Source organism: Typopeltis vanoorti, chromosome 16, assembly GCF_054136105.1.
Source record: "Typopeltis vanoorti isolate ZY-2024b chromosome 16, IOZ_Tvanoo_1.0, whole genome shotgun sequence".
Classification (NCBI taxonomy): Eukaryota; Metazoa; Arthropoda; class Arachnida; order Uropygi; family Thelyphonidae; genus Typopeltis; species Typopeltis vanoorti.
In genome coordinates, this window is record NC_143564.1 from 111,340,813 (window position 1) to 111,367,626 (window position 26,814).

The window sequence follows — 26,814 nt, forward strand, 5'->3', positions numbered from 1 at the left end:
CATTCCTTAACATCTGTTTGTGAAATATCAACATCTGGATTTATTTAAATATAAAGAGCCAATAGGCTTCATTTCAGCGATATAAACATTATTTAAATTAAGGGGATATTAAATCCCACATTGTTTTAAAACCGAATAAGAAACTCAAAGATTGGAATCAGAGAGTTTCATGCCGAATATAGTATAATAAACTATAAAAGTATCGGCGATTACTAGCGTGAGCTAATGCAAGTAGTCCTAGTACGTAGTACAAACTCGGGCAACTCGCAGCAAAGGTGGTAAAGTTCTGATCGCTATTCTTGGTATTTTCCATAATGTAAAACATATTTCCTAGGAAATGTATGTTGTTATTACATTATGGTGGGAGGTCACTACCTAGACTGTTTTCAGCCTTTATTGAGGCTTCATCAGTGAGTAGCTAGACCAAATTAATACCAAAGGGTATAGCGAAAAGAACTTATATACTCTGCTATACGAGTTGTCAAAAAGATGCACCCATTAAGTTACTTAAAGATAAAGAGCAAATAGGCTTCATTTTGGCGATATAAACATTATTTAAATTAGCAAAACAATTATTTTATTTCAGAATTGCAAGAAAAGACCCCAGCGACTGGGACCAAGGTATAGGTGCAGATACATTTGGTGGGCTTAGATCAAAACGAAAGATCTGACAGTAATGGAAACCTTATAAATAATATATCATTTTGAAGAAAATTGTAATTAATTATAGAATACTATTGTAGTAATCTGTACACTGAGGTACATATCAGGATTTTTATGAGTCTATTCTTGATTTTGTCATTAGTTTATTATACTATATTCGGCATGAAACTCTCTGATTCCAATCTTTGAGTTTCTTATTCGGTTTTAAAACAATGTGGGATTTAACATCCCCTTAATTTAAATAATCTGGATTTATATTTTAAACTAAATTATGCATGTTTTGAATTTCCTCTTTTTCTGTACCGCTGTAGTTATCTCAGTAAATTCTAGAAGGCCACAGTTTTTTCCATAACACTCGAATTGCTTCTGGTTCGAGGCTTCCCAAGCACCAGCAATTGAGAATGCTAATCCTTCAAATTTATATTTTTGTTATTGTCATTATTTTGGAAAATTACATTTAAAAGCAAGTCTTTACGATTTTTTAATTTAATGGATTGTATTATGGTCTGATCCATTGGTTGCAACAATGGAGTACAGTTTGGAGGCAAAATAATGGTACACAAAATAATCATACGTAATAAATAAAACTTTTTTTTTCTTTCACACCGCAGTTCGGATTACTGGAGGGTTCAGACTAAAGAGGTTAGGATTAGTGAGATACCACTGTGTATCTATATATATAAAAACAGAGTTGTTCAGAAAGTTAAATACATTGCTAAATCAGTTTTATATAATATGAAATATTTAACAATTCCCTACAAGGGGCTGTCATTTTAAAGCACAAAAAAATCAGATCCATTTCATGTACAGGCTTTAAATAATTAAATAATTAGATCATTTTAGGTTATCAGTAATTTGCACAGCATAAAACCATAATAAAAATAAGTGATTTCAATGTATTTGAGTTGCACCTACCGGAAAAAAGAGAGAAATACCTTGCTTCAAAAGACAGACATTAGCTGATGTCACTAAATTTGATAACAAATATTTCATATCATCTAAAGTAACAGCAGCAGTAGTGTTCTGCATGCAATCTGGTTCAAAATTAGTATGCGTTTTTTTTGTTTTTAAAGAAGTGGTGAGCCATATATGAAAACAATTAAGTAATGAAGTAGTCTGAAATGAGAAAAATATATCGTTTACTTGAAAAAAAAAAAACTAATCACATTATTTATATATATATATATATAAAGATATAATTTATGCATATAATAGTTTTTATATACCTTCTGCAAAAGGAGGTTATACACTGGAGAACAAGAATAGGTAAACTAAAATTATAAAACACAGAATAAAAAAATTTGTCATTACTTAATCAGTGTATTCAACATATCAGAAATTCAGTTCATCATTTAATAATAGGAAATATTAAAATATTGTCAAATTGGGTAAAGAAACGAAAATCAAGTGATAACACTTATATAAAAGAAATCTATCACAACAAACAAAAAAAGAATGTATATCAAGAAAATATAAATAATAATAATATTATTATTATATGACACCTCCAGGGAGTCCATAGACTCATCAAGGGAGGGCACTTCCTCTGCAGCTCTCTGTCTCCACCACTCAATCCAAAAACTACACCATTGCCATCTGCCGCCCAACACCACCACTAGTATTTTCACAGACAACCACAAACAACTATGCCCATGACAGGATTTGAACCAACAGCCTTTTGTTCTTAAATCAAATACTTATAATAATTTACTACTTATTTTTACGTATTTAATTCTTATAATAATGCTTAAAAGAAACAGAATGAAAAGAAGAAATAGAATAAGAATGAAAAAAATTTACATTAATGATTGCAAAAAGAAAAACTGAGATTGAGAAGGAAATGAGTACTCTGAACAGGAAATGACAAAATCAAGAATAGACTCATAAAAATCCTGATATGTACCTCAGTGTACAGAATACTACAATAGTATTCTATAATTAATTACAATTTTCTTCCAAATTAATATATTATTTATAAGGTTTCCATTACTGTCAGATCTTGCATTTTGATCTAAGCCCACCAAATGTATCTGCACCTACACCTTGGTCCTGGTCGCTGGGTCTTTTCTTGCAATTCTGAAATAAAATAATTGTTTTGTTAAACTTTCCCTCCCATTCTGTTTTAAATGTCCTTCATGCCATGTTAAATTTGTTCAAGTTACTTTCTTCCTTCTCAGCATGATGCTTTACTAATTTGCCTCAAAACTTGCATATCTGTTAGCTCCATTCTTTCAGTAGATGTTTTTTTTCCTTCTAACCAATGTACCAGACCACAGGTTTATTTAACATCTTCACTAACAATTAGGCCTAAAGGGCTTAACTTGTTCTGCAAGTTTACCAGTGAGAACTCAGTTAATGTTTTGTATGCTTTGACTACTTTCATACTTCTTACTTCTATGTATTACTGATTCTCATCAAAATGCATTTCATCATTATTCGGTTACTTCAAGAAGCCTCAAGATTTGCACTGAGTTTATTCAGATATATAACATTATTTGCATAAAGAGCTGAACTTAACTTAAATATAGATGTCGGCATTTATATATCTATATTGTTTGTAAATGCAATGTTGTACTTGAAAATGTCTGCAATTCATGAAATTTATTTAGATGTTTAGTACTGAATACTATGGTTTCTCCTTCTTCTTCCATAATCACTATATGCATGGATATCAACTTTTTATAGTTATTACTTAGAAGTTCTCACCTGTTTTTATTTGTCATGGTTATACCCATGATTCTGATATGTTTTTAATAATTTCTCAGCTACATCACCACTTTTCTATTGATGTTTCTTCTACTTACAGTGCATATCTTTAATTCTGTTGAGTATGAGATTGCTCCAGCAGTTGCCTTTTCAGTGTTTGTCCTGATTCCCTGACAAGAAGCATGGTGACATTATTTAATTGGAACCTGTTCATGCTAGCATGATATCTGATCATGTAATATCATTATATCTGACTGTGGTTTAAGCCAATATATAGAATATAATTTGGCCAGCTAAATTCTAAATTGCCAACCCATTCGCATTTATTCAGTCAGCATCCAAACAGATACCTAGAAATAGGATTCACAACAGTAAAGCAAGGTCTGGACTTTGGGATAGAACCATCTGGTTCTCTGCATTCCTAATAAGCTAAGTAGTCCCTTGTAGTTATCTAGCAATGATTCTTAAACAGTTTATGTTATAATCAAGGCTAATTATAAAACAATGTTTACCTTTTGAGGAAGTACATGTTTATTGCTGACTATTTTTAAATAATGATTCCACACGTGAAAGGTCACATGACATATAACAACACAATAGCATCATGTATGAGTAAGTGATTAAGGAGAAAGAATTAATCTATTGATATGTTTCTTAAAAAAGTGTAGGTTCTACTCAAAACAATATGGGATAGAAGAGAACAGAAGTGGATGAAGGTAAATGATGAGAAATTCATTCAGTATGTTTGGAGTTTGACAGTCTGAGTGTTAGCCAATTTTAAATGATTAGAAGAAAGTGGAGAAATGGTAGTGGCCAGAGCAATAAAAATAAATATAAATATAAATAAAAGCCTATAGAAAAGGCATAGTGCATAAATAGTGCACCTATGGGAAAATGACTGAAGGGAGTCTGTGTGTGTGTGTGGGGGGGGTCACTTATTAAACATATTGCCCTCTTCCATATATCAGTAAGAATTCCTAGGAAAGTTTTGGGCATACCAAGGAAGCTACTGATGTAATTTGTTTGTGAAAGGATAAACTAGATGTCATAGTCAGCCAAGAAAAGAAAGCTGATCTTGAAAGGATAACAGAATATTATCAAAAGTAAGTAGAAGTGAAGTAGAACATTTTTTGCAAATAATAAGATAGGCCTGAATTTTAATAGCATTAAAATTCACTAAACTGTCTTCACTCAATTTGAGAATTTTCAGATTTTCCCTGATTATGGCAGATCTTGAAGATTCAATCATTTGATCACTACAGAGTATTTTGAATGAGGCAAACGAATGGAGAATACTGTTATCAGCATCGTTATAAGTAGGATTTAAAGTCAACTGGTTTGTTAGTTGATTTATGGTTTTATTGATACAATGACAGCAAAGGTCACACTATGCCAAAGAAAAGGTTAAGAAAATTTTAATACACTTCCAATATTTCGGCAATGTCAGTTGCCATTATCACAGGAAGTTAAATACAAGACACGTGCACACAAACACAACACATAGTAAATGAGAAACGAAGCAGGAAGCTATTCTTTCTCCTAAAAGTCCTGACGGTGCCCCTAGCAGGCAATGTTCGTATTCTTGGCCGATAGGGCTAAGGTCTTCTGATGTAGGTTTCCCAAATTTGAGGCAGTCTTATGCAACCAAATTTGTTGACGTTTGGTTGGACGCGGGTATCCAGCGCATGGTAATCTGCAAGACCAGAGTGGCTGTATTATTGGTGAAAACGCATGTAGTCCTAATGTTGTGAAATTCTGATATTAGCTATCCTGCCTGCTTGGCCAAAGTAGGACAGCTTACAACTGCAAGGGACTTGGTATACACCAGATAGGTCTTGGGTGGGGAGGTTGTTCTTTAGTGGAGCAGATAAGGGATGCCAATTTTTTATAAAGTCTGTAACAAGAAGTTAAGTCATGTTTTTTTTAGGATTTTTGTAATTATTTCGGAGGTGAAAAACCATTATCACAGGTTTTTTTTACACAGGTAAGCTGAATAGAGCATTCAGCTTATCTGTGTAATCCGCTTCGGTAATTATTATTTCCTTGTTTTTCTTTAATTCTTGCAGAGATTTAATTTCCTTATTGGGCATGTTGGTTTTTGGTAGTTTTGCTTTGGTCAGAACACAAGCCACATCCAGTCTATTATCCTTGTTGTGAAAGGGGGGGGAGGGGTTGTGGTTTATTGGTTTCAATAGTTTTTGGATTTTTTTGAGGGGGTAGCCATTGGCTAAGAAAGTTTTGAGAATGTGGTTTAGTTCTGTGGTTAGGGTATTGTCATTGGAACAGATAAGTTTAGCCCTGTTGTGTAGTGTCTTAATGACTCCATATTGTTGTGAGGGGGGAGGATTGTTGGTGAATGTATCTGCCTGTATGGGTGAGTTTTCTATAAACTGAGAAAACCAAGGTTCCATCAGGCTGGCAGGTGACTAGTGTGTCTAAGAAAGGAAGGCAGTTGTTTTTTTCCTTCTTCCAGGGTTGATTCTGGGGTGTTGGTTATTTAAGTGTGTTAGGAAGGAGAGGAGTACATCGGAGCCATGTTGCCAAATAGCGAACACATCATCAACATAGCGAAGCCATATAGTTGGTTTTTGTGGGGCAGAGTTTAAGGATTTCTCTTCAAAAGTCTTCATAAAGAAGTTGGCCAAGGGTGGGGAGAGTGCTGAACCCATGGATGTCGCCTTTCTTTGTAGAATTTTCCCTGCCAAACGAAATAGACTGAGTTCATTGTGAACTGAAAAAGGGCTGTGATATAGGGAGGAAATTTAGCTTAGATTAACTCTAAGGATTCTTTGAGTGGAACATTTGTGAATAGGGAGGAAACATCAAAACTGACCATTACGTCAGAATATCATCAACAGAAGTAGATGATATTCGGCCAGAAATGCTGAAGTATGGTGGTATAAGAGTCTTACAGTGGCTGCACTGCATAGTTCAGTAAGCCTGGACAGAGGGATGAATTCCTGATGATTGGAATAGAGCTCTCATAGTACCCATATATAAAAAGGGTAATAAAACTGAATGTGAGAATTACAGAGGTATTTCCCTACTGAGTGTTTCTGTTAAGATATATGCAAGTATACTTGAGAAATGGTTGAGAAGGATTGGGAAAGAGAAGCTTGGTGAAGAACAAGCTGGATTCAGGCCAAATAGAGGTTGTCAGAATCAGATCTTCACTTTACGACAAATAGTTGAGAAAGCATGGGAATATAACAAAGATCTATATTTAAGTTTTGTAGATCTGGAGAAGGCATATGACAAGGTGCCAAGAGAGAAGCTATTTCAAATGCTACAGTTATATTGGTGTCAATTGGCAATTATATCAATCAATACTTAGACTTTATTTTAGTTGTAAGTTAGCAGTTAGAATTGAAGGAAGTACAGGAAGATGGTTTAATGTTAAATCTGGTGTGAGACAAGGATGTACATTATCCCCTCTGTTATTCATTATCTATATGGATCACTTTATGAAGGAAAGTGGTATTAAAAATGATATCGAAATTGGAGATGTTAATGTCAACTCTTTGCTTTATGCGAATGATGTTATACTTCTAAATAAATCCGCTACAAGTCTGCAAGATTCTCTGACTAAATTGAATAGCTGTTGTAATAGACATGGTATGAAGGTCAGCAATAAAAAGACAAAGACAATGAAAATAGGCAGAGTAATTTAAAATGTCAACTGTGTTGTGAATGGAGAACCTGTGGAACAAGTAAAACATTTCAGCTACTTAGGCACGATTTTTAGTGAAGATGGCAAATTAAATATAGAAATAGACAACAGAATCAGCAAAGCTGGTATGGTGGGAAGTCAATTGAATAAATTCATATGGAATAAGAGAGAAATTAGTCGGAACACTAAATTAGCTGTATACAAGACAGTGTTCAAACCAGTTTTAACTTATGGATCTGAGAGCTGGGTCAGAAGTAAAACACTTGACAAAAGACTAGAGACCGCAGATATGAGAGTCCTGAGAAAGATTATAGGCATGAACAGATGGCATCAATGGCAATATCATATTAAAAACGAGGATATTAGGAAAGAACTTGACATTGTCAGCATCCAGGAATGCGTTAGCAGAGCTAATCTCAGGTGGTATGGTCACTTAAACAGAATGGTAAAGGAAAGATTAGCAAAACAAGTGTTCTCTGCCAGGTTGGCAGCAAAACGACTCAGAGGAAGACCAAGATATAGGTGGATTGATATGGTACAAAGTGCCTTAGACGATAGAAATATAAGATCTGATAATGTTGGAGTCTTGACAAGTAACAGACTGATTTGGAGGAAAATTGTAGGTAGGAAGTTAGTAATGATGTAATTTTTTTCATGTAGTACTATCATATCCTGTACATCCCTTTGAGGGTCCATGGCAGGAATTGGTGATGATGAGATTTGTCACCCTTTTTTAAGAATAGGTTGAATATGAGCTAATTTCCAGATTGAAGGGAGGATACCAATGGAATAAGAAAGTGTAAGAAAATGACACAGAATGGGAGTGAATTATGGACCACTGATCTTCAGGACAGCTGGAGGAATGCCATTAGGAACAGGAGACTTTCTGATATTTAATCTGAGCAATATTTTCTTCTGATCTCTTTTCAGTGAACGGACACACTGTACATTGACTGCAGTGTGTGTGGGAGGGGAAGGAATAGTTGAAGGACTTTCAATAAAATCGGTAGCACATGAATTAGAGGAGAAGTAGGAGTCCAAGGGATTGGCTTTTTCTGTGGGTAATGATGAAATGAGCCATCAGGACACAACCATAGTATGCACAGTGCTGGGCAGAAGTTGAGAAAATGGCTTTGGCCAGAGACCAGAGTGCATGTCAGCCATTTGGACAGGATGGAAGTTTCTGCTTTTAGATATCTCAAAGTCGATTTTTGATGTGTTGATAGTTTTCTTGCAGTTATTCCAGGCTTTAGTATATGTGGTATAGGTGGATGGAGTTTTGGATGCAAGCTAGTTATAGTATGCTTGATTCTTCACTTGAACAGCAATGGCATAACTGTGGAAGAATCATGGCTTAGATAGGGGGGATAGGAACTTAGGGTGGAAAAGGGGATAAATGTTTCCATGCTGATAAGCATTATTTCAATGATACATTCAGCACATAGATTTGGGTCAAATGGCTGGAAGCAATAATTTCTTCTAATGCCATATGATGAGTGTGTTCATTATTTTGTTTAGATAAGTTAAGCCATATGCTTCTATGCAGTTTCAGTCTGTTGTGGTGAGCCAATAAAGCTAAATATACTTTGTCTTGTGATAAATTTTATGATGCTTACAGTACAAATCAGTATAACTTGAATAGGAAAAGACAAAAACAATATCTGAAAGCATTATAAAGAGGGTGTGAGCAAGTAAAGGATAAGGTGTTTTTTTTTGTGTGATAATTGGTGGATGAGCATAAGAAATGACTAAGGTATGCTAAAATGTCACTTTCACAATGTACGTCAGCTTCATGCAGAGGTCTGAAAATCTTAAAAGTTTGGTGACAATAAAAACATTAGCAATAAAATCTTAGCAAAATGGCTAGTCAAACAGGAATTTGTAAAACAGCATATCACGATATGCAAAGTTGAAAGCAGATACTATCTGGTGGTGGTGGTTGTTGCAATGATTTTTTATGGCACATCAGCATCTGAGAATGAAGCTTCACTTTGAAAGATAAAAAGCACTAACAAATAACTGAGCAAGAAAACCTTCTTCTCTATGAGTTCTGTGCAAACTAAATTGCCACAATTTGATTGTAGATTTTATCTGGTAGAGTTTGTGTTTGTCTCTCCATTCTATGATGTTTGTCACTGGGATATTAGCATTTGTCTTATGATGATCTGCTTGTAATCAGTTTAGGGGATAGACAGATGATGGTATCATAAGGGACAAGATGACTATGCTGCATTTTCTGCAGCCTCGTTTACTTTGAACATGAATATGGCTTGGGACCCTAACAGAGATAAACATCCAAGTGAAGTCTCCAGATCTGATGAAAGAGATTTTGGATCTGAGAGAGCAATGGATGTGCATAGCATATCAGACTTTTCAAAGCCTGTAGAGAATTTAATGAGTCAGTGTATCATTCTAATGTAACACACACACACACACGTATGTAATGTGCAGCTTAGTAGTATAACTGCTACAATTCAGTGTAGTAATTATTGTGCTGGCTGAGAAGACAGCAGCGGATCACAATAGAAACTGATTTTGAATCACCTGTATACCTTGGCAGAAAATCGGAGTATTCTGCTCTGTGTGTTTTAAAAACTTGCACTCACAATGAGAAGCTGCATAGTGGAATGCTGTTGCCAAGGTAGTTTTTTTTTTTTTTTTTTTTGTACAATTCATGAAATACTATTGTAGTAATGCCTGAAGCTTTTATAAATTTTTATGAGCAATGCAAAAGGGTGTATGGTAGTATGAAACAAGTTATTCAGTTGGACAAAAAATGCTTGTCCATGTTGAATGATCTAGCAGGCATTTCATTTTTTATGGTATGCTGTGAAAGACATTTGTTGTTATCAAAAGAAGTTGGTGGTAGGTTGGCTTCAACACACAAAGATTAGGGATAAATGATACTACCATTTGCAAAAAGGGCTCTGCTTATGGTAGGGAGAAGGGGGTTTGTTAACAAGTTTACTTTAGCTGCAAATAGTGTGACACTCCCTTCTTTTGGAGAAAAGCAAAAGAGCAGTTCCAATTGGACCTGAAAGATCTGGTTAGAAAAAGAAAGTTTTTGATTAAAAGAAGATTTCCTCTAAGACTAAAATTGTATAGGATTTTTAGTATGCCATAACCCCAAGCTGTGTCAGATGCTTTATAATATCAAAGAAACCTGATATGAGGTGCCTGATTTTATGGTTAGTATCTGTTATAGATGTTTCTTGTCTAAAGATAACTCAATGTTGAATGATGTTTTTGGAAGCCAGATTGTGTCTTCAAGATGTTTCATTTATTAGATCTCTAGAAACCAGACATGAGATAACCATTTATATAAATCAAGTGTATATTAAATCCAGCATTATTTCAAAGCCAAATGCAGAAACTATGAAAGTTTCGTACAAAATTTGAGCAGTTCAACTTCAAGTTCCTTAGAACTGAATCGTGAAATAATGATACACTTAATATCCACTTGATTTATATAAATTTGCATCGTCGAAATGAAGCCTTTAGGCTGTTTATTTTAGTAAATGAATTAACCATTTTTTCTAGGACAAACAGTCAGAGATATAGTTTGTTGAATCTTTGCCCTTCACCAGGAGAGGTAAAATAGTTGATCCAAAGAAGATGATGATAGCAAGATCCTGTTTCTGCATGAGAATCCCATTATCAATGTCTTGGCAGAATCTGCAACATTTCCATTATAGGAAGTTGTTAATTAAGTTTGGTGAATCCATCTGGCTTCTGGTTTTGTTAAGTGTTGCTTTTGTCAGTCTTGGATTTTTCTTTCAAAGAAATTATGGATGATCATTGTTCATCTCTTCTTCACCAGGAAAAATATCCAAGACATCTCTGAATTCAACTCCATCCATGACACTGGGTATTTTTATGGTTTTATTTGTCTCTGGGGGTTGGTAGAGGAAAGAGGTATTTATCCCATATATTAGTAAATCTGGATGCATGACCTTTATGTTTTGAGGTAGGAATTCCTTTATTTCTTTAATATAATGGGATTATTTGGTGTGTTTTTAGAAGTGAAGTCATATTCTTTGATTCTTTTTTTCTCTGATTCACTCTAATAAGACTGTCAGTAAACCACATCATTCAGAAACATAACTGGAAAAAAGCAGGACAGTCATGCATGTTAATGCTCACTCAGATACTTTTTTTTTTTTTAGTGTTTGTTACCTTTTCAGTGCAAAATGGTTTTTCCACTTGGTTAAGTATTCAGTGCCAGAACTTGTGACCCATCATGGAGCCACATGGACACCTACTATACAGTAAGCAATGACTGCGTTCAAGAGTGGACACTATCCCAGATGCCACATCAGCACCAAAACAAGCCACAGGACCTGTCCCAAAACCAAGGAGAGACTACATTTTCAGGCAAATCCACAGCCCATCTTGCTGAAGTAAGGGATCAATGCAGTGCACTGATCCCTTACTTCAGCAAGATGGGCTGTGGATGGTTTCTGGATATCCGCTGGTCACAATGAAGAGCACACACATAGAAGTGGGATGCTGAATCCCAGTGATCATGCAATTTTTTTTTTACTTTTCTGGAGAACAGGAATGTAAACACAATACTCAGGAGAAATAGAGTAAAGAATACACAAAGGTGAAAAATGAAACAGGCCAGTATAAACATTGTGTTGTTTCCCCCCCCCCCCCCCCATTTCAAGTTTCTCTAATAATAAAAAAAAAAAAATCGACATTTTGGCCCAAACCAGAATACTATTAGGGTTTTATTTTTTTTTTTATGGGACATTTTTTATGAATTCCCCCATCCCCCAACACACACACACACACACACACACACACACACACACACACACACACACACACACACACACACACACACACACACACACACACACACACACAGGATTCCAAATAACAGCTTATTGGTTGTAAAGCATGTATACTATCCACCATTATCTATTTGGATCACATTATAAAAGAAAGTGGTATTTGAGCTGATATTGGAATTGGAGATGTCAAACTGAGCTTTTTTGCTTTATGCAGATGATGATGTACTCCTAAAACACATCTAGTGCAAGTCTCCAGAATTCTCTAACTAAATTAAATGACAGCTGTAACAAATTTGGCATGAAAATCAGCAATAAAAAGACCAAAACTATGAAAATTGATAGGAGCATAGAAAACTTCAGTTGCATTCTGAAGGGAGATCTTATAGAGCAAGTAAAATATATCAGCTATTTAGGCACAGTTTTTAGTGAAGATGGTAGGATAAATCTGAAAATGGACAAAGAGAATATATGAAATTGGTAAACGGGGAGCCAGTGGAATAAAATTATGTGGAATGATAGATATTAGCCAAAAACACCAAATTAGCAGTATACAAGGCAGTGTTCAGATCAGTTTTAAGTTACTGATCTGAGAGTTGGGTTAGAAATAAAGTACTTGATTAAAGACTAGAGACAACAGATATGAGGATTCTGAGAAAAATTAGGGGAGTGAACTGATGGCAGAATCATTAAAAATGAAGATATTAGAAAAGAACTTGACATTATTAGAATTCAAGAATGAGTCAGCAGAGCTGATCTAAAGTTGTATGGCCATGGCCATTTAAACACAATGGATGAGTAAAGGTTAGCAAAAGAGGTGTTTGATGTCAGGAAAGAAACCCAGAGGAAGATCAAAGTCTAGTGGGATTGATTTAGTCAGAAGTGCCTTAGAGGCAAGAAATGTTAGATATGACAATATTAGAGTACTCACAAGTAACAGATTGATTTGGAGGAAAATTGCTGATAGCAGATCAATAATAATGTAAACTTAATCATGACGTATATCGGCTTCAAGTGATAACGAGATAAATTAATTCTACAAGAATCTTGAGGAGCAGTTACAGCAAAAGCCCACATACACCTTCGTATGTGGTGACTGACTTGAATGCTAAAATTGGGAAGGGCAGAAATCAAGAAACCTTCATTGGTCCCTTTGAACTAGGTAACAGAAATGAAAGAGGCAAGAAACCTAGAATTTGCAGAAGCAGAAAAAATTTGGGAAATAATCTTGAATACCTTCTTCCAAAAAAGAGTAAGAAAAAGGTGGCCTTGAGAATTCACAAATGGCGATATAAGAAATGAAATAGACTACATTCTAACAGACTGCAAAAGAACAGTTCAAGATGTAGGAACAATTGGCAGAAAATATTTTGCCATCCATTGAGACCACCGACCACTACGACCCATTCAACAAATTGACCAAAAGAAGGAAGAAAAAATACAGGCAATCTCAGACCATGCAAAGAGACCCAATTTGGATCCTGATTTAAGTAATTTGTGATCAAATAAAATGGAATATTACCAAAATAGGACATTGACACGGATTGTGACATGCTCCTGGAAAATCTATCCAAGTGCATGGAAAATTCTAAAGGCAATCAAGAACATCCCAAAAAAGAAAGACTCCCCAATCTTGCTGCATTTATTAAAAAAGAGAAGAGAACTGAAAGATAAAACAAACTCATAACTAGAATATGAAATTATTTGCAAAGTATTAGAAAGAAGATCCCAGATGACTATCAAACCTACAGGGTAAAAAAGACTGAGAAATGCCACTGATTCTATAAAATGAGTTCTATGAAAAGGCCAATCCCAACAGCACTACTAGTTCAAGATGGAAGAAGACACACACAAACAGAAAAAAAAAAAAAATAGAAAAGATAGTACAAGAGACTTCTACAATGACTTTTTTGCATCAAAATATCATTTACCTGAACCAAAACTTGATAATATATACAATGAACCAGAAGTGCTCCCAGAACGAATATCAAGATATAGCAAACTAGTGTAGAGTCTAATGAAAAAAAAAAAAAAAAAACCTCTGGAATGGAGGGAAGAATATTTAAAAAGAATCAGAGATGATAAAGGTTGCATTAAAATAAAAATATTCTAGATAAATGGAGATATTACTTTCAAAGATTAGTGAATGAAAGAACAAAGTGACAGAAGAGTGATAGCATATATTCAAAAGGAATGCAGTCTGGAGAACATAATAAAAACTAGACAACTTTAGCAGATGATATACAATCATAATTGTTAAAATATGGAGGTATATAAGTTTTGCAGTGGCTGCACTACACAATGCAAAAGGTACAGACAAAAAATAAAATTCCAGATGAATGGAGTAAGTGCACTCATTGTACTCATCTATAAAAAAATGGGAAATAAAACTGAATGTGAAAATTACAGAGGAATTTTCTTGCTGAGTATTCCAGATAAGATTTATGCAATCAGCATATTTGCAAAGTGGTTAATAAAAACATGGAGCTAGTTCAGGACAAAGAGGGATAGTCAAGATCAAATTTTAACTTTAAAACAATAAAATAGACATCTGAGATATCATGATAATAAGAAAAGATCTATATTTAAGTTTTGTACATCCGGAAAAGGTGTAAAATCGAGTATTTTTTTTTTTATTATTATTATATGACGCCTCCAGGGAGTCCAAGGACTCATCGAGGGAGGACACCTACTCTACATCTCTTTGTCTCCACCACTCAATCCACCAACTACACCAACGACATCTACCTATAGAAGGAATTTTATACAAAAATACCTTATATACTGATTTTACTGGTAAACAAAATTCACTAAAAATACTTGTGGGTTAATAGAGAAATTTTCATATTTTTTAATTTGGAAATAATAAAATCTGTATATTACTGAATATTGTCACCTTAAAGGGTTTTGTAAAAGAACAGAAAAATAAGTGTAAGATTAATAGTGTCTAAAGAAACCTCTTAGTCACCAGTAATTCCAGACGGATTAAGGTATTAACAAATGACCTAGGGCAACTGCAACTTCGAGGGTCAATAGTGCACAGGGTTCTCCCGACTAATTGCACTGATCAACGAGGGTGACGGGTGCAAACCACCAAAGTACCTGGGGGACGATGACGTAAGCAAAAACGAAGGTAATTGGGACCGTATAAATAGAAGTTCGCTACGTCGAAACGGGGTCTAGGATATGAATGGCGCCAACACTCAGGAGCAATCTTCTTAGACATAGCCCAGGCGTTTGACAAGATCTGGCACTGTGGGCTACTGTACAAGCTACACAAGGCCAGAATCCCAACACCGCTCATCCAACTCATCAAATCTTTCTTAAGTAACAGAAAGTTCAGAATTAAAATAGAAGGAATCAGATCCACCGAAAGAAAAATAACGGTCGGTGTCCCCCAAGGCTCCCTACTATCGCCTCTGCTCTTCTCCATATACATGGCAGACCTCCCCAACCTATCACCAACCATCACTGCAATCTATGCCGATGACACAGTCATCATAGCTAGATCCCTCAGATCAAAACTCGCAACTAAGAAACTTCAAATCGCAGCCAACATCCTAGAAAGCTGGTACAGCAAATGCAAAATGATACTTTTGTTGGACTAATAGCAATTAATCCAACAAAAAGTACTGCAGTATTATTCAGCAGAAGGAAGAGAGGACCCAAAGGCAACATTGAAATGTTTGGAAAAATAATCCCCTGGCAGGAGACAGCAAAATACCTAGGAGTACACCTAGACAGGAAACTAAACTTAAAGATGCACACCGACTATGTCATCATAATGGCCAACTAGACTACAGCACAGCTGTACCCAACTAATAAACAGGAAAAGCCTCCTAAACCAAAACAACAAAATCCTCTTATACAAGACAGTAATCAGATCCCAGTTAATCTATGCCTCACCAGTCTGGGGACACACGACAGAAAGAAACATTAAAAAACTGCAAACAACTCAGAACAAGTGCCTCAGGATGGCACAAAACGTACCCTGGTTTGTCAGAAACGCTCAACTTCATTGCGATACTAAACTACCAAGCATCAAGACACTCATGAAAAACGTCACAGAAAAATTCTTCGCAATAACAGAAAACCACCAGAACCAATTACCAAGACAGGCATCAAACTACAGCCCAACAGACCACTTCAAACACAGAAGACCAAAAAACATCTTAAAATAAAAACCAATAGAAAAGCTCACAAAGAGCGGGCATAATACCCACCCAGCTACCTCAACCTCAAGTAAAATAGAGATAAAGAGCCAAGGGCTCACTCCATCTACCACAGAAGTTAACAATTAACAGAAATGGGGTCTTGTCTTGCTTTTTTTTTTTCTTGGAGTACGAGTTCGAGTCGATCTGGTATGCGTTCCCGTTCTTGGGTCAGCGAGGAGTTTCGAGGTCACGTGGGGTTCCGACCTGAAGTTACGATGTACCCTATGGCAGCGGAGTTTTGCTAACATTGTCGGAGATAATTTGTAATTGCCATCGGAGACCTGGGTTCCAGATAGAAAATGCCGAGAAAGTGACGTCGGTGGAGGCATCGGCGGAAACCCGAGGTCTGTAGTCCCATGGAGCGAGTATAGGCCCAGCCGTCCCGAGAAGGAACGGTTAAGCGCTCGTTATGCAGAGATCGTAAAAGTTCACCGATTAGCATGGAGAACCACGTGCATGCTTAAAGCCAGAGAGGAACCTATGGAAAATTCGATCAAGAAGAAACAGATTCCTGAAGATCAATTAATGAGACGAACGTTCAAGATAGATAAGTAGAATTTATTAATTTTGTTAGCTATGGATGAAAGGATTTGTGCCGCGTTGTGATTCAGAGGAAAGAACATTAATAGTATTATAAAGAACTGAACTGTAGTGATAGTGAGATAAATACCGTAAATTTACTGTCTCCTTACAGAATTGAATTATAATATGTGTTTAAAGAGTGTTAATAAAATTCAGAGTAAAGAGTGATATTAATAACAAAATTGTAAAAGTCATTGATGCTATCTAGAGTGGTTTGGTTGTGACTGGATTGGAAATATTATTGCTGTGAATATCATACCTAGTTAGAGTGTTTGTTTTGTTGATAAAATTGATATTGCTAATATAAAAATAATTAGTTTAAGTATCTGTATGTTGTTAGAATGCTTTAATGTTAACCTAATTGTCAGGAACTCTCTTAGAATCAGAGCTAAACTAACATGTACTGTATATATATAATTATAGTGTTCAATAAACCTTGCTTTTGAATCCAATTAAGACTATCTGTAATTTGGAATACATCTCTTATAAAACTTAATACCAATCTAGATGGGAAATTAGAAAGAAGAGATTTTGGCCATGTCTGAAGGTCAAGGTATCACTTAAGTACAATCTAGAGATCGCCTCTTGATTTATATAGTTTATTTAATCAAAAAGCCATAAGTGGCACAACAAGAAAAAATTAAATTTCTTAGTGCTTTAGGAGAGGTTGATCTCAGATACTCTGGTATTGGCTCGACCCTGAGGCAATTACATTGTTATTCTGAGGTACTATGTAATACCCGAGAAAGAGTCTTACAAGTGTTTGTATAGTAAACTAAAAAGTACATATATTAGAAGGAAGTTGACACAAAATAAATTTTGTTACATCCTGAATGAAACATTTATTAAAAGAAATTATTCATTCAGGATCTAACAAGTCTAAAATGTAAACAAGGAGAAAACTTGTACTTGGGCAAGAGAAAAATTACGCATATATTAACCTTAAGTAAGGCTATAAAAACGTTGATTTGGAGATGTGAAATTAATCTTGTTTACCCAAGGTCATGAAAGGAATTTTGTACATAAGTGTAGTTAAAAAGAGAATATCTTATGTAATGTATGTGAATTAATTGAATGAAAGCAAAAGTCTAAAGGTCACGTATTAGCCTTCCAGTGTAATTTATGGCCTAAAGCAAAGAGAATTATATAGAAAGCGAAGCTCAATTGCATTTCTCTGAAGAGTCTAAGCGTGGAAAATGAGTGCCGTGCAGAAAATCTTAGTGGTAAGAAGTAGACAAAGGAGGTGATATAAAAAGGGTTTGCCCCCCCCTCTAAGGGCTTTTTTTTTTGTTCCTGGTTCCTGTTTCTTGGACGTTGGCTCTCTCTCCCGCCTTCTGAGTGATTCCGGACCGCCCATAGAAGTTATGAGTCGATACTCATAGTTCCAGAGTCCCAGCTAGCTATCTCTTCATAACAGAGTAGCGGAGCACAACCAAAGGACCGGCAATGCTGATGACTGCAAGCGGCAACAGAATGAGACAAGGGTGGCATATCGCCAAGTTGTTTGGAAAGGCCATATCGGGTGACCATCGCAAGTGACCACGTGGATGAAAGCCAGCGGAGGGATCGAGATGTCTAGACAAAGCTGTGGATGGACCAGATAATCATACCAAGGAATGGTAAAGTACAGAATTTATTTTATGTTTCCAGTTAAATAAACGAACGGACACTGTATGTAATTTAGAGTGTGGACATTTGATAGTGAACTTTAAATGATTACCATATTTGGCAGTGACCTGTCCCAACCGGAAAGAAATGTCTGAGAAGGAAATTGTATGTGATATGACAATGATTAATGTGAGAAATTTACATAACTTAGAAATAATTGAATGGATTAATTCTAAACTAGCATTTTTGTGTATTTTAATGAGTGTTTTGTAGAGCGAGTTAGTGTTCATGTTCAAGGGTGTTTAGCTGTGTTATCTAATTTTACTTAGAATGAAATTGAATTAACTATGTGTTCGATGCATTTATTGTATATGAATTTTAGACTTAATAAACATGCTTTGTATGTTTATTTAATCATATCTCAGGCCAATACCTGATATTGGCCTGAGTTATTAATTCAAATTACCACTCATAAAACTGAACCTAAGCGGGAGGGATATAGATGTATAGTAGATATTTATAAGCCACGACTGCAAACGAAGTTAGGTATAGATGAATTGAAGTAGACTGTAAATGTATAAGTGCAAGAACTTTCACCTCTGTATACTACTCTGAGAAGGTCTCCTTGGATAAGAGTCTCATCTATCCTAGGATATTGGCTGGTGCAGCGTATCAAATAAATTCGTCAATATTTGATCAGGAGACAGTCTCAGATAGTAGAATTAGGGGTTTCGTTCTCAACTAAGATAAAGCCACTAATAATTAAAGAATACATGTGACTGGTCTAAAAAACGGCCTAAATTATAGATTGAGTAGAATATAGAGAGTGATAGATGCAAATTGAATTGAGTGTTAAAGATAGTTGAGAATTAGAAGAGAGTTAATTATAGTATAGTAAGGCAAACATAATAGAACTAAAATATATAAAAGTATGAAGAGCAATGACATAATAATGGTGCAGCCGACAGGATTTAATTCATGCAATTAATTGATCAAAATTGTGAATTAAAGTGAGTCCGTTTTGGTTTAGAATCAGGCAGTTATCAAAAAAAAAATTTTTTTTCTTTTGTGGAAAAGTATACAATTTTTTTGATTAATTCACAAGTACGAGTCAACCTACTAGTAGGCATGGATGACGTTGAGTTCTTTAGAACCATTAATCCACAACAAGTATTTCCACAGTTTTCTGGAAAGGAAACTGACAACGTCTTAGCTTTTTTCAGCTTCGTTGAGAAATTGAGAAAGGTTGGTAGATGGACAGACCTCCAACTTCTTATATTGCTAAGAAGTAAACTAATCGGAAAAGCCAAGAGTTTTCTGTACTCTTTACCTATTTTGAAAGATACCTTGGAATACTCCAAGTTTAAAGAGACCTTAATCTCCCAATTCTCACTCAAGGGTAAGAAGTTTAGGCCCCAATATCTGGAAATTACAAAGAAGTACTCAAAAAGATAAGGAGAACGTGACCGAGTACGAGAGTAGATTACTGACCATTGCCAACAATCTGAGCGTCACTAATGAGAATAAACCTCACCTTGACTGGGCAGTGTTTCATCAGTTTAGGTTAGGGGTAAAGCAAGAATTAAAAGAGACTGCCTATAAGAAGAAAATCACATATCTTGAGGAATGTTTCATTGCTGTGAAAGAGAAGGAAGAGATGCTTGGAAGCATTCGTCCTGCATCTGCTAACAGCAGTATTAACGTGATTAAAGAGGCAAATAATTCCGCTTACGAAGGTAAGAATGAAAGGGAATCGAGCACATGTAAGGGCAAGACTACCAAAGATCAAAAGGATAGTGAGGGAGAAAGAGAAAGATCAGTCAACATTAATCAAGTGACTGAAAATGAATTGAACATCCAAAAACAAGTGGGGCTAACAAACGTAAAAGTACGTTCTATAATAAAACAAGAAGTTGAACGGTTGCAACAGCCCTTAGTGGACCGTCTTAATGCTGTACTGAAACAGCTGGCAGCAGTAACAGCAAAGACCTCCGAAGTATCTCTACCACAATCCGAGAGAAATAATGAACAAGGAGACAGAAGGGAGCCTCCCAGATGTTTCAGTTGCAACAAGATTGTGCACATAGCTCACAACTGCTTTAGTAACAAGAGACTCTCCATGAGAAATAATAGAAATGAGTCGAGGTTTGGGCACACTCCTCATAAATATGAAGGTAAACCATGGAGGAGAGGACAAAGCAATCATGAACAACAAAGAAAGTCGAAAATGATAATTAAGGGTAAGATACAAGGATCGCATTGTGACGTGTTGTTAGATACTGGTTCCCAGGCCTCTGTCATAACAGGAGATTATGTTCAAGAAATAAAATCCCGTGTGTGGTGAGGCATTTCTAATCTGAGGAAACCAATCAGATTATTGGGGATATCAACGTCCAATGTTTATGTGACGAGGAAAGTTAGAGTAAAATTATACTTACCTGAGTTTAATATGTGTGTTTGGCAAGAATTGTTGGTCCTCCCTAGGACATCTCGCCCACAGGTTCAGGTAATTTTAGGAACTAACTTTCTAGAGAAGTACAAGTTTTCATGTGACTCAAAGTTAAAAATAGGGATAGAAATGAGAAATCATATGAAGAAAGAATGCAGAGTAAAAGTAATGTCGTGCAGACAGATGGAGGACGTGAAGTTGTTGAAAATAATCAGATTGAGTCTCAAAATGCTTCAATTTCAGAAGTGAACAGTCAATCTGAGACTTACCAAATATCAAGCATAAAATTAGCAAATGACCAAGGTGTTATTACAGAAGAAAATTTAGGGGGGGACTGTCCTAGAACAATCGGGGTAAACTACACTGAAATAATTAATAGATCTAGAAGTTCCTATAACAGACTGAGTTGGAACAAGCACAGAAAACATGAAGTTAATATACAAACCTCAGAGGCAGTTTGATTATGTAAACTTCCTCTGTTTTCATTTTATGCTTAGAAAAGCTATAAGTGGTTTATTGTGTTGGAATTTAGCACTTGCTACAAATGCTGCATACTTACTGACAGATTGTGCAAGCTTTATGAACAAATTTAATGGAGAATTCTTTAGGTCCAAAGCACTAAAAGATAGCCACCAAATTAGGTGTAATTGTTAAATTGTGAATGAAGCTATGTTATGTAATTTATTATTTTTCATTCACATTTAACATTGCTTATTAAATATTAATCATGACTTATATAAAATTATTTATTATTCCTTAATTAAGAATTACTAATTAAATATTTAATTAAAACCTGATCTCTTATTAGTTTATAAAATATTAAAATGTATAGAATTTTGTATAACCAAATATATATGATGTAACGTAAAGTGTTATTTTATATTTAACTGTATACGTAATCAAAAAGTTGAAGAAGTAGCTTAAATATTCTGTTGTTCTTATTTGTGAAATATTTAATGTTATGTAATCACTCATGTAGTAGTAAAAGAGCATACATTACATTAGCGAAATGTTTACGCTTAGTCTATTGTCATGGAGACGCACGCGTAAACAACCACGAGTGGAGTAGAGTGTGGCGTTCGAACGTAAGGTGGGAGTGAAGGTCATAGATAGAATGGTAAAGGAGAAGGAAGGTCATAATGAGATAAGACAGAAAGGAAGAGAAGAATTATTATTAAGCGAGGGAGGAGAGAGTTTTGCGGAACCAAGATTATAAAATCCTCAGGGCAGAAATTTATGAAAGTAGTGTTCGGAAGTGAACCAATAAGTAGTGAATCATAAAGTTTAATGTTATAAGCGAAGTCAGCTGTTGTTATGAAGAAAGGTTGATGCCGTAATCAGATAAAAAGGAAACTGGACAGTCAATGCGAAAATTCTGATTAGTTCCAGTTAATCTGGATTACGATTTAATTCTATGTTGCCCTAGGAAAAGATTATATTGATTACTTGGAGAAAAGTGAACAAGAGAAGATATCAGTACCTAATTACTGTTGTTTGGAATAGTGAAGTGCGACTAACACTAGTATAGTTTAAACTTGGAGAATTTTTTATTATGTGTGTTCCGCTAACGTTAATTAAGTTAATTCATAAGTGCTCTCTCAATAATTTGATGTGTTGAAGAATTTGTCTGGTAAGAGTAGTTGTATAAGGTTGTCTATTTTAGCATTAACTGTGATATATCTCTGATGCTCAAAGTCCGGAATATATTTGCTTGGAATATTACTTACGTAGTATATTGCCTGCTGTGAATATAAACATTGAGCTGGTAGATTTGTGAAGACTGTTTAAATGTGAAGTTTGTTATATAGACTAAGGATAAGAAGATTTGTGTTTTTGAGACTGTGAATTGTATATGAAAGTTAAAACATTGAATTGGCATAACTGACCTAAGAAGATATATTGAGTTAATTGTATAGTTCCATTTTAAAATAGAGTTCTTGTATTTGTTAACCATATCATATATTAAATATTTTATTTTGTTGATCTAAATATTGTGTTTGCCTGAATTCCTTATTATTGCACCGTTCATAAACATTCGAATCTTGCAGGAACCCCAAGTAAAAATGATAATAGATGATTTGGCCTAATGAGATGACTGCTAACTTAATTTAGAACTGATCCTACTATTTATATAGACTAATCTAAGAATAGGGTGGCGCAGTATAAATATATATTTCCCTACTTTTGGATCGGTGATCATTTCGTAATTAGTTGTATTATTCATAAAAGTGACTTAAAACTAGATGGTGAGTTAGAACACGACAGAAAAGAGTCGTCACGACAAAATGGCGCAGTCGGCAGGATGTGATTTAATAGATAGGAATTAAATTTAACAACTATAAGTTAAGAGATTGAATTTAGTTTTGTAATAATAATCGTAGAATTGCTCCCTGAAACTTTAGAAAGTGAAATAAGTAAATCACAGTGAACTGGTTATAATCTGGAGTCAGGCAAAGATAAAAGTTTATTTTAAGGTAGAAAGATTATTGTATTTATTGAGGTAATAATTTATTAATCATTATGGCTGTCACATCAAGCTCTGAAATGAACGACAGTGAATTCTTTCGTACGGTAAACCCGCAACAGGTTTTTCCCCAATATTCAGGTGAAGAATCAGATGATGTACTATTCTTCTTTACCTATGTTGAAAAACTTAGAGAAATTGCAGGTTGGACTGATTTTCAATTGCTAGTTTTGATTAGAAGCAAATTAGTAGGTAAAGCAAAAACATTTTTGCATTCTTCTCCAATACTTCGAGAAACTTTTGAGTATTCCAAATTTAAAGAAACTTTATTGTCTCAATTTTGTAAACTTAGAAGTGTAGGTCCCAACTTATGGAAATTGCAGAAAATTGTTCAAAAGGATAAAGAAACTGTTACTGATTTTCACAATCGGTTATTAACATTGGCCAACAGTTTGAATGTTACTGGTGAAGATAAACCTCACTTAGATTGGGCTGTGTTCCAACAATTTAGGCAAGGTCTTAGACAAGAATTGAGAGAAACAGCATATAAGAAGAAGATTTCTACTTTAGAAGAGTGTCTCAAAAGTGTTAAGGAAAAAGAACAAATATTAGGAGACCTTTATCCCTCAAACAATGCAAGTCTTGTGAATATTGTGAATAAGACTGATAGTTCATTCAACCAACCAGAAATAGAAAAGAGAAGTAAAGTTGAAAAAGGAAAAGCGAAGAATACTGGAGAAAATTCAAGTAGTGTAAACTACATGACTGAAAGTAAAGAGCAATTGGACAAGAAACTGATGACAGAAGTGAAATCCCTAATTCACCAGGAGGTGAATAAGTTAAATCAGCCAATAATGGATAGTCTTAATGAAGTTGTGAGACAGCTATCAGCTATTACTTTGAGTTCTCAAGAAAATCAAAACCCCACTACAAATAAAATTGATGAGATGATCAAACATGAAGTTGAAAGACAAAGTCAACCTATTTTAAGTAGTCTAGATAAAGTAATGCAAGGATTAAATGATGTTAGACAACAAATGTCTGCTATTCCTCAATCTAAGACAGAAACAAAGCAAAGAAATCCTCTTAGGTGTTATAATTGCAACAAAGTTGGACATTATGCCAGGAACTGTTTCCATAACAAGGAAAACTACTATAACAATAGATGGAACTCAAAGTTTGGATACAAACCCCACAGAAGAAATAATAGAATTCAGAAACACCAGGCACCTAATGATAGAATGATGACAGTTAGAGGAGAAATCCTAGGTTCTAAGTGTAGTATTTTATTAGATACTGGATGTAATGCTTCAACTATTAGAAAGGACTATCTCCAAAGTATAAGATATAAGTTAAGGAATAGTATTGCCAAACTTAGACAACCTGTAAAAATTACTACTCTTTCAAATCCAAACTATGTAGCGTATGAAAAGGTGTTCGAGCTAGAATATACCTACCAGAATTTGGACTGTATGTGTGGCAAGACCTACTTGTTGTCCCCACTACTTCTAATCTAGGTTCTCACATTATCTTGGGAACAAACTTCTTAGCAAGATATCAATTTTCTTGTGACTTTTCTAAGAAGGAAATAACCCTGATGAACAAAAGGAGACATATCAGAAGAAATGAAATTCATGATTGTGATAAGACTAGGTATCAAACAAAACAATTTAGATTGCCACTTGAATCAGGACCATCTACTGAAGAAAAATCAGCTGTAAATCAATCATCTAATAGAGATAGTGGTGATAACTCTCATGTAGACATTCAATCTGATACTCCTCTTCTTACTCATGAGCAAAAAGTAGTAGTGACAAAACCCAAATCAGAAGTTACCACTAATAGCAAACTAAAGGTTGAAGTCAATTTTGGTAAAATGTCTAATCTATATTGTAGAACAAACCACAGAGTTGTGAGACAACAAAAACTTAATTCTAATAATGGAAAACGTGAATTTAATTCAAAGAAGAGAATCCTATACTACAAACTTAGAAGACATGCAGAAATTGATAATAATAGTAATAAGAGAATTGATGAAAATGTGAAGGAGAATAAAGGCACAAATCATAATAAGGAACCAAGATTCAGTAAAACTGGGTATTACTTGAGAAATCGAAAAGGAAATATGTAATCCAGTTCTTTTTTTTTAAAGGAGCCTAGTGTCAAAAGAAAAAATTTTCTTATAATAAAAATTTTTCAAAGAAAGGGTGAGCCTATGTTAAATTGTGAATGAAGCTATGTTATGTAATTTATTATTTTTCATTCACATTTAACATTGCTTATTAAATATTAATCATGACTTATATAAAATTATTTATTATTCCTTAATTAAGAATTACTAATTAAATATTTAATTAAAACCTGATCTATTATTAGTTTATAAAATATTAAAATGTATAGAATTTTGTATAACCAAATATATATGATGTAACGTAAAGTGTTATTTTATATTTAACTGTATACGTAATCAAAAAAGTTGAAGAAGTAGCTTAAATATTATGTTGTTCTTATTTGTGAAATATTTAATGTTATGTAATCACTCATGTAGTAGTAAGAGAGCATACATTACATTAGCGAAATGTTTACGCTTAGTCTATTGTCATGGAGACGCACGCGTAAACAACCACGAGTGGAGTAGAGCGTGGCGTTCGAACGTAAGGTGGGAGTGAAGGTCATAGATAGAACGGTACAGGAGAAGGAAGGTCATAATGAGATAAGACAGAAAGGAAGAGAAGAATTATTATTAAGCGAGGGAGGAGAGAGTTTTGCAGAACCAGAAGGAAGGCAGCATACAAATAAAGAAGTAAAGGAAGATTATAGAATCCTTATGGCAGGAATTTATGAAAATAGTGTTCGGAAGTGAACCAATAAGTAGTGAATCATAAAGTTTAATATTATAAGCGAAATCAGCTGTTGTTATGAAGAAAGGTTGATGCCGTAATCAGATAAAAGGAAACTGGATAGTCAATGCGAAAATTCTGATTAGTTCCAGTTAATCTGGATTACGATTAAATTCCATGTTGCCCTAGGAAAAGGTTATATTGATTACTTGGAGAAAAGTGAACAGGAAAAGATATTAGTACCTAATTACTGTTGTTTGGAATAGTGAAGTGCGACTTACAGTAATACAGTTTAAACTGTGGAGAATTTTTATTATGTGTGTTCCGCTAACGTTAATTAAGTTAATTCATAAGTGCTCTCTCAATAATTTAATGTGTTGAAGAATTTGTCTGGTAAGAGTAGTTGTATAAGTTTTTCTATTCTAGCATTAACTGTAATATATCTCCGACGCTCAAGGTCCGGAATATATTTGCTTGGAATATTGCTTACGTAGTTTATTGCCTGCTGTGAATATAAACATTGAGCTGATAGATTTGTGAAGACTGATTAAATGTGAAGTTGTTATATTAACTTGAGATAAGAAGATTTGTATTTTTGAGACTGTGAATTGTATATGAAAGTTAGAACATTGAATTAGCATCAGTGACCTAAGAAGATGTGTTAAGTTAATTGTATAGTTCCATTTTAAAATAGAGTTCTTGTATTTGTTAACCATATCATATATTAAATGTTTTATTTTGTTGATCTAGATATTGTGTTTGCCTGAATTCCTTTTTATTGCACCGTTCATAAATGTTCGAATCTAGCGGGAACCCCAAGTA

At 34.7% G+C, this 26,814-nt stretch overlaps 1 protein-coding gene across 3 annotated transcripts in view; it reads right to left on the reverse strand.

Annotated features, from left to right (window-relative positions):
- The window catches only part of LOC150098264 (spatacsin), an 891,110-nt gene that overhangs the window by 328,110 nt on the left and 536,186 nt on the right, over positions 1-26,814 (reverse strand). For all 3 annotated transcript variants that reach the window (XM_090406151.1, XM_090406152.1, XM_090406153.1), the window contains exon 24: positions 1,579-1,779. In XM_090406151.1, the coding sequence (XP_090262277.1) occupies positions 1,579-1,779 (201 nt within the window). The remainder of the gene's footprint in view (positions 1-1,578; positions 1,780-26,814) is intronic.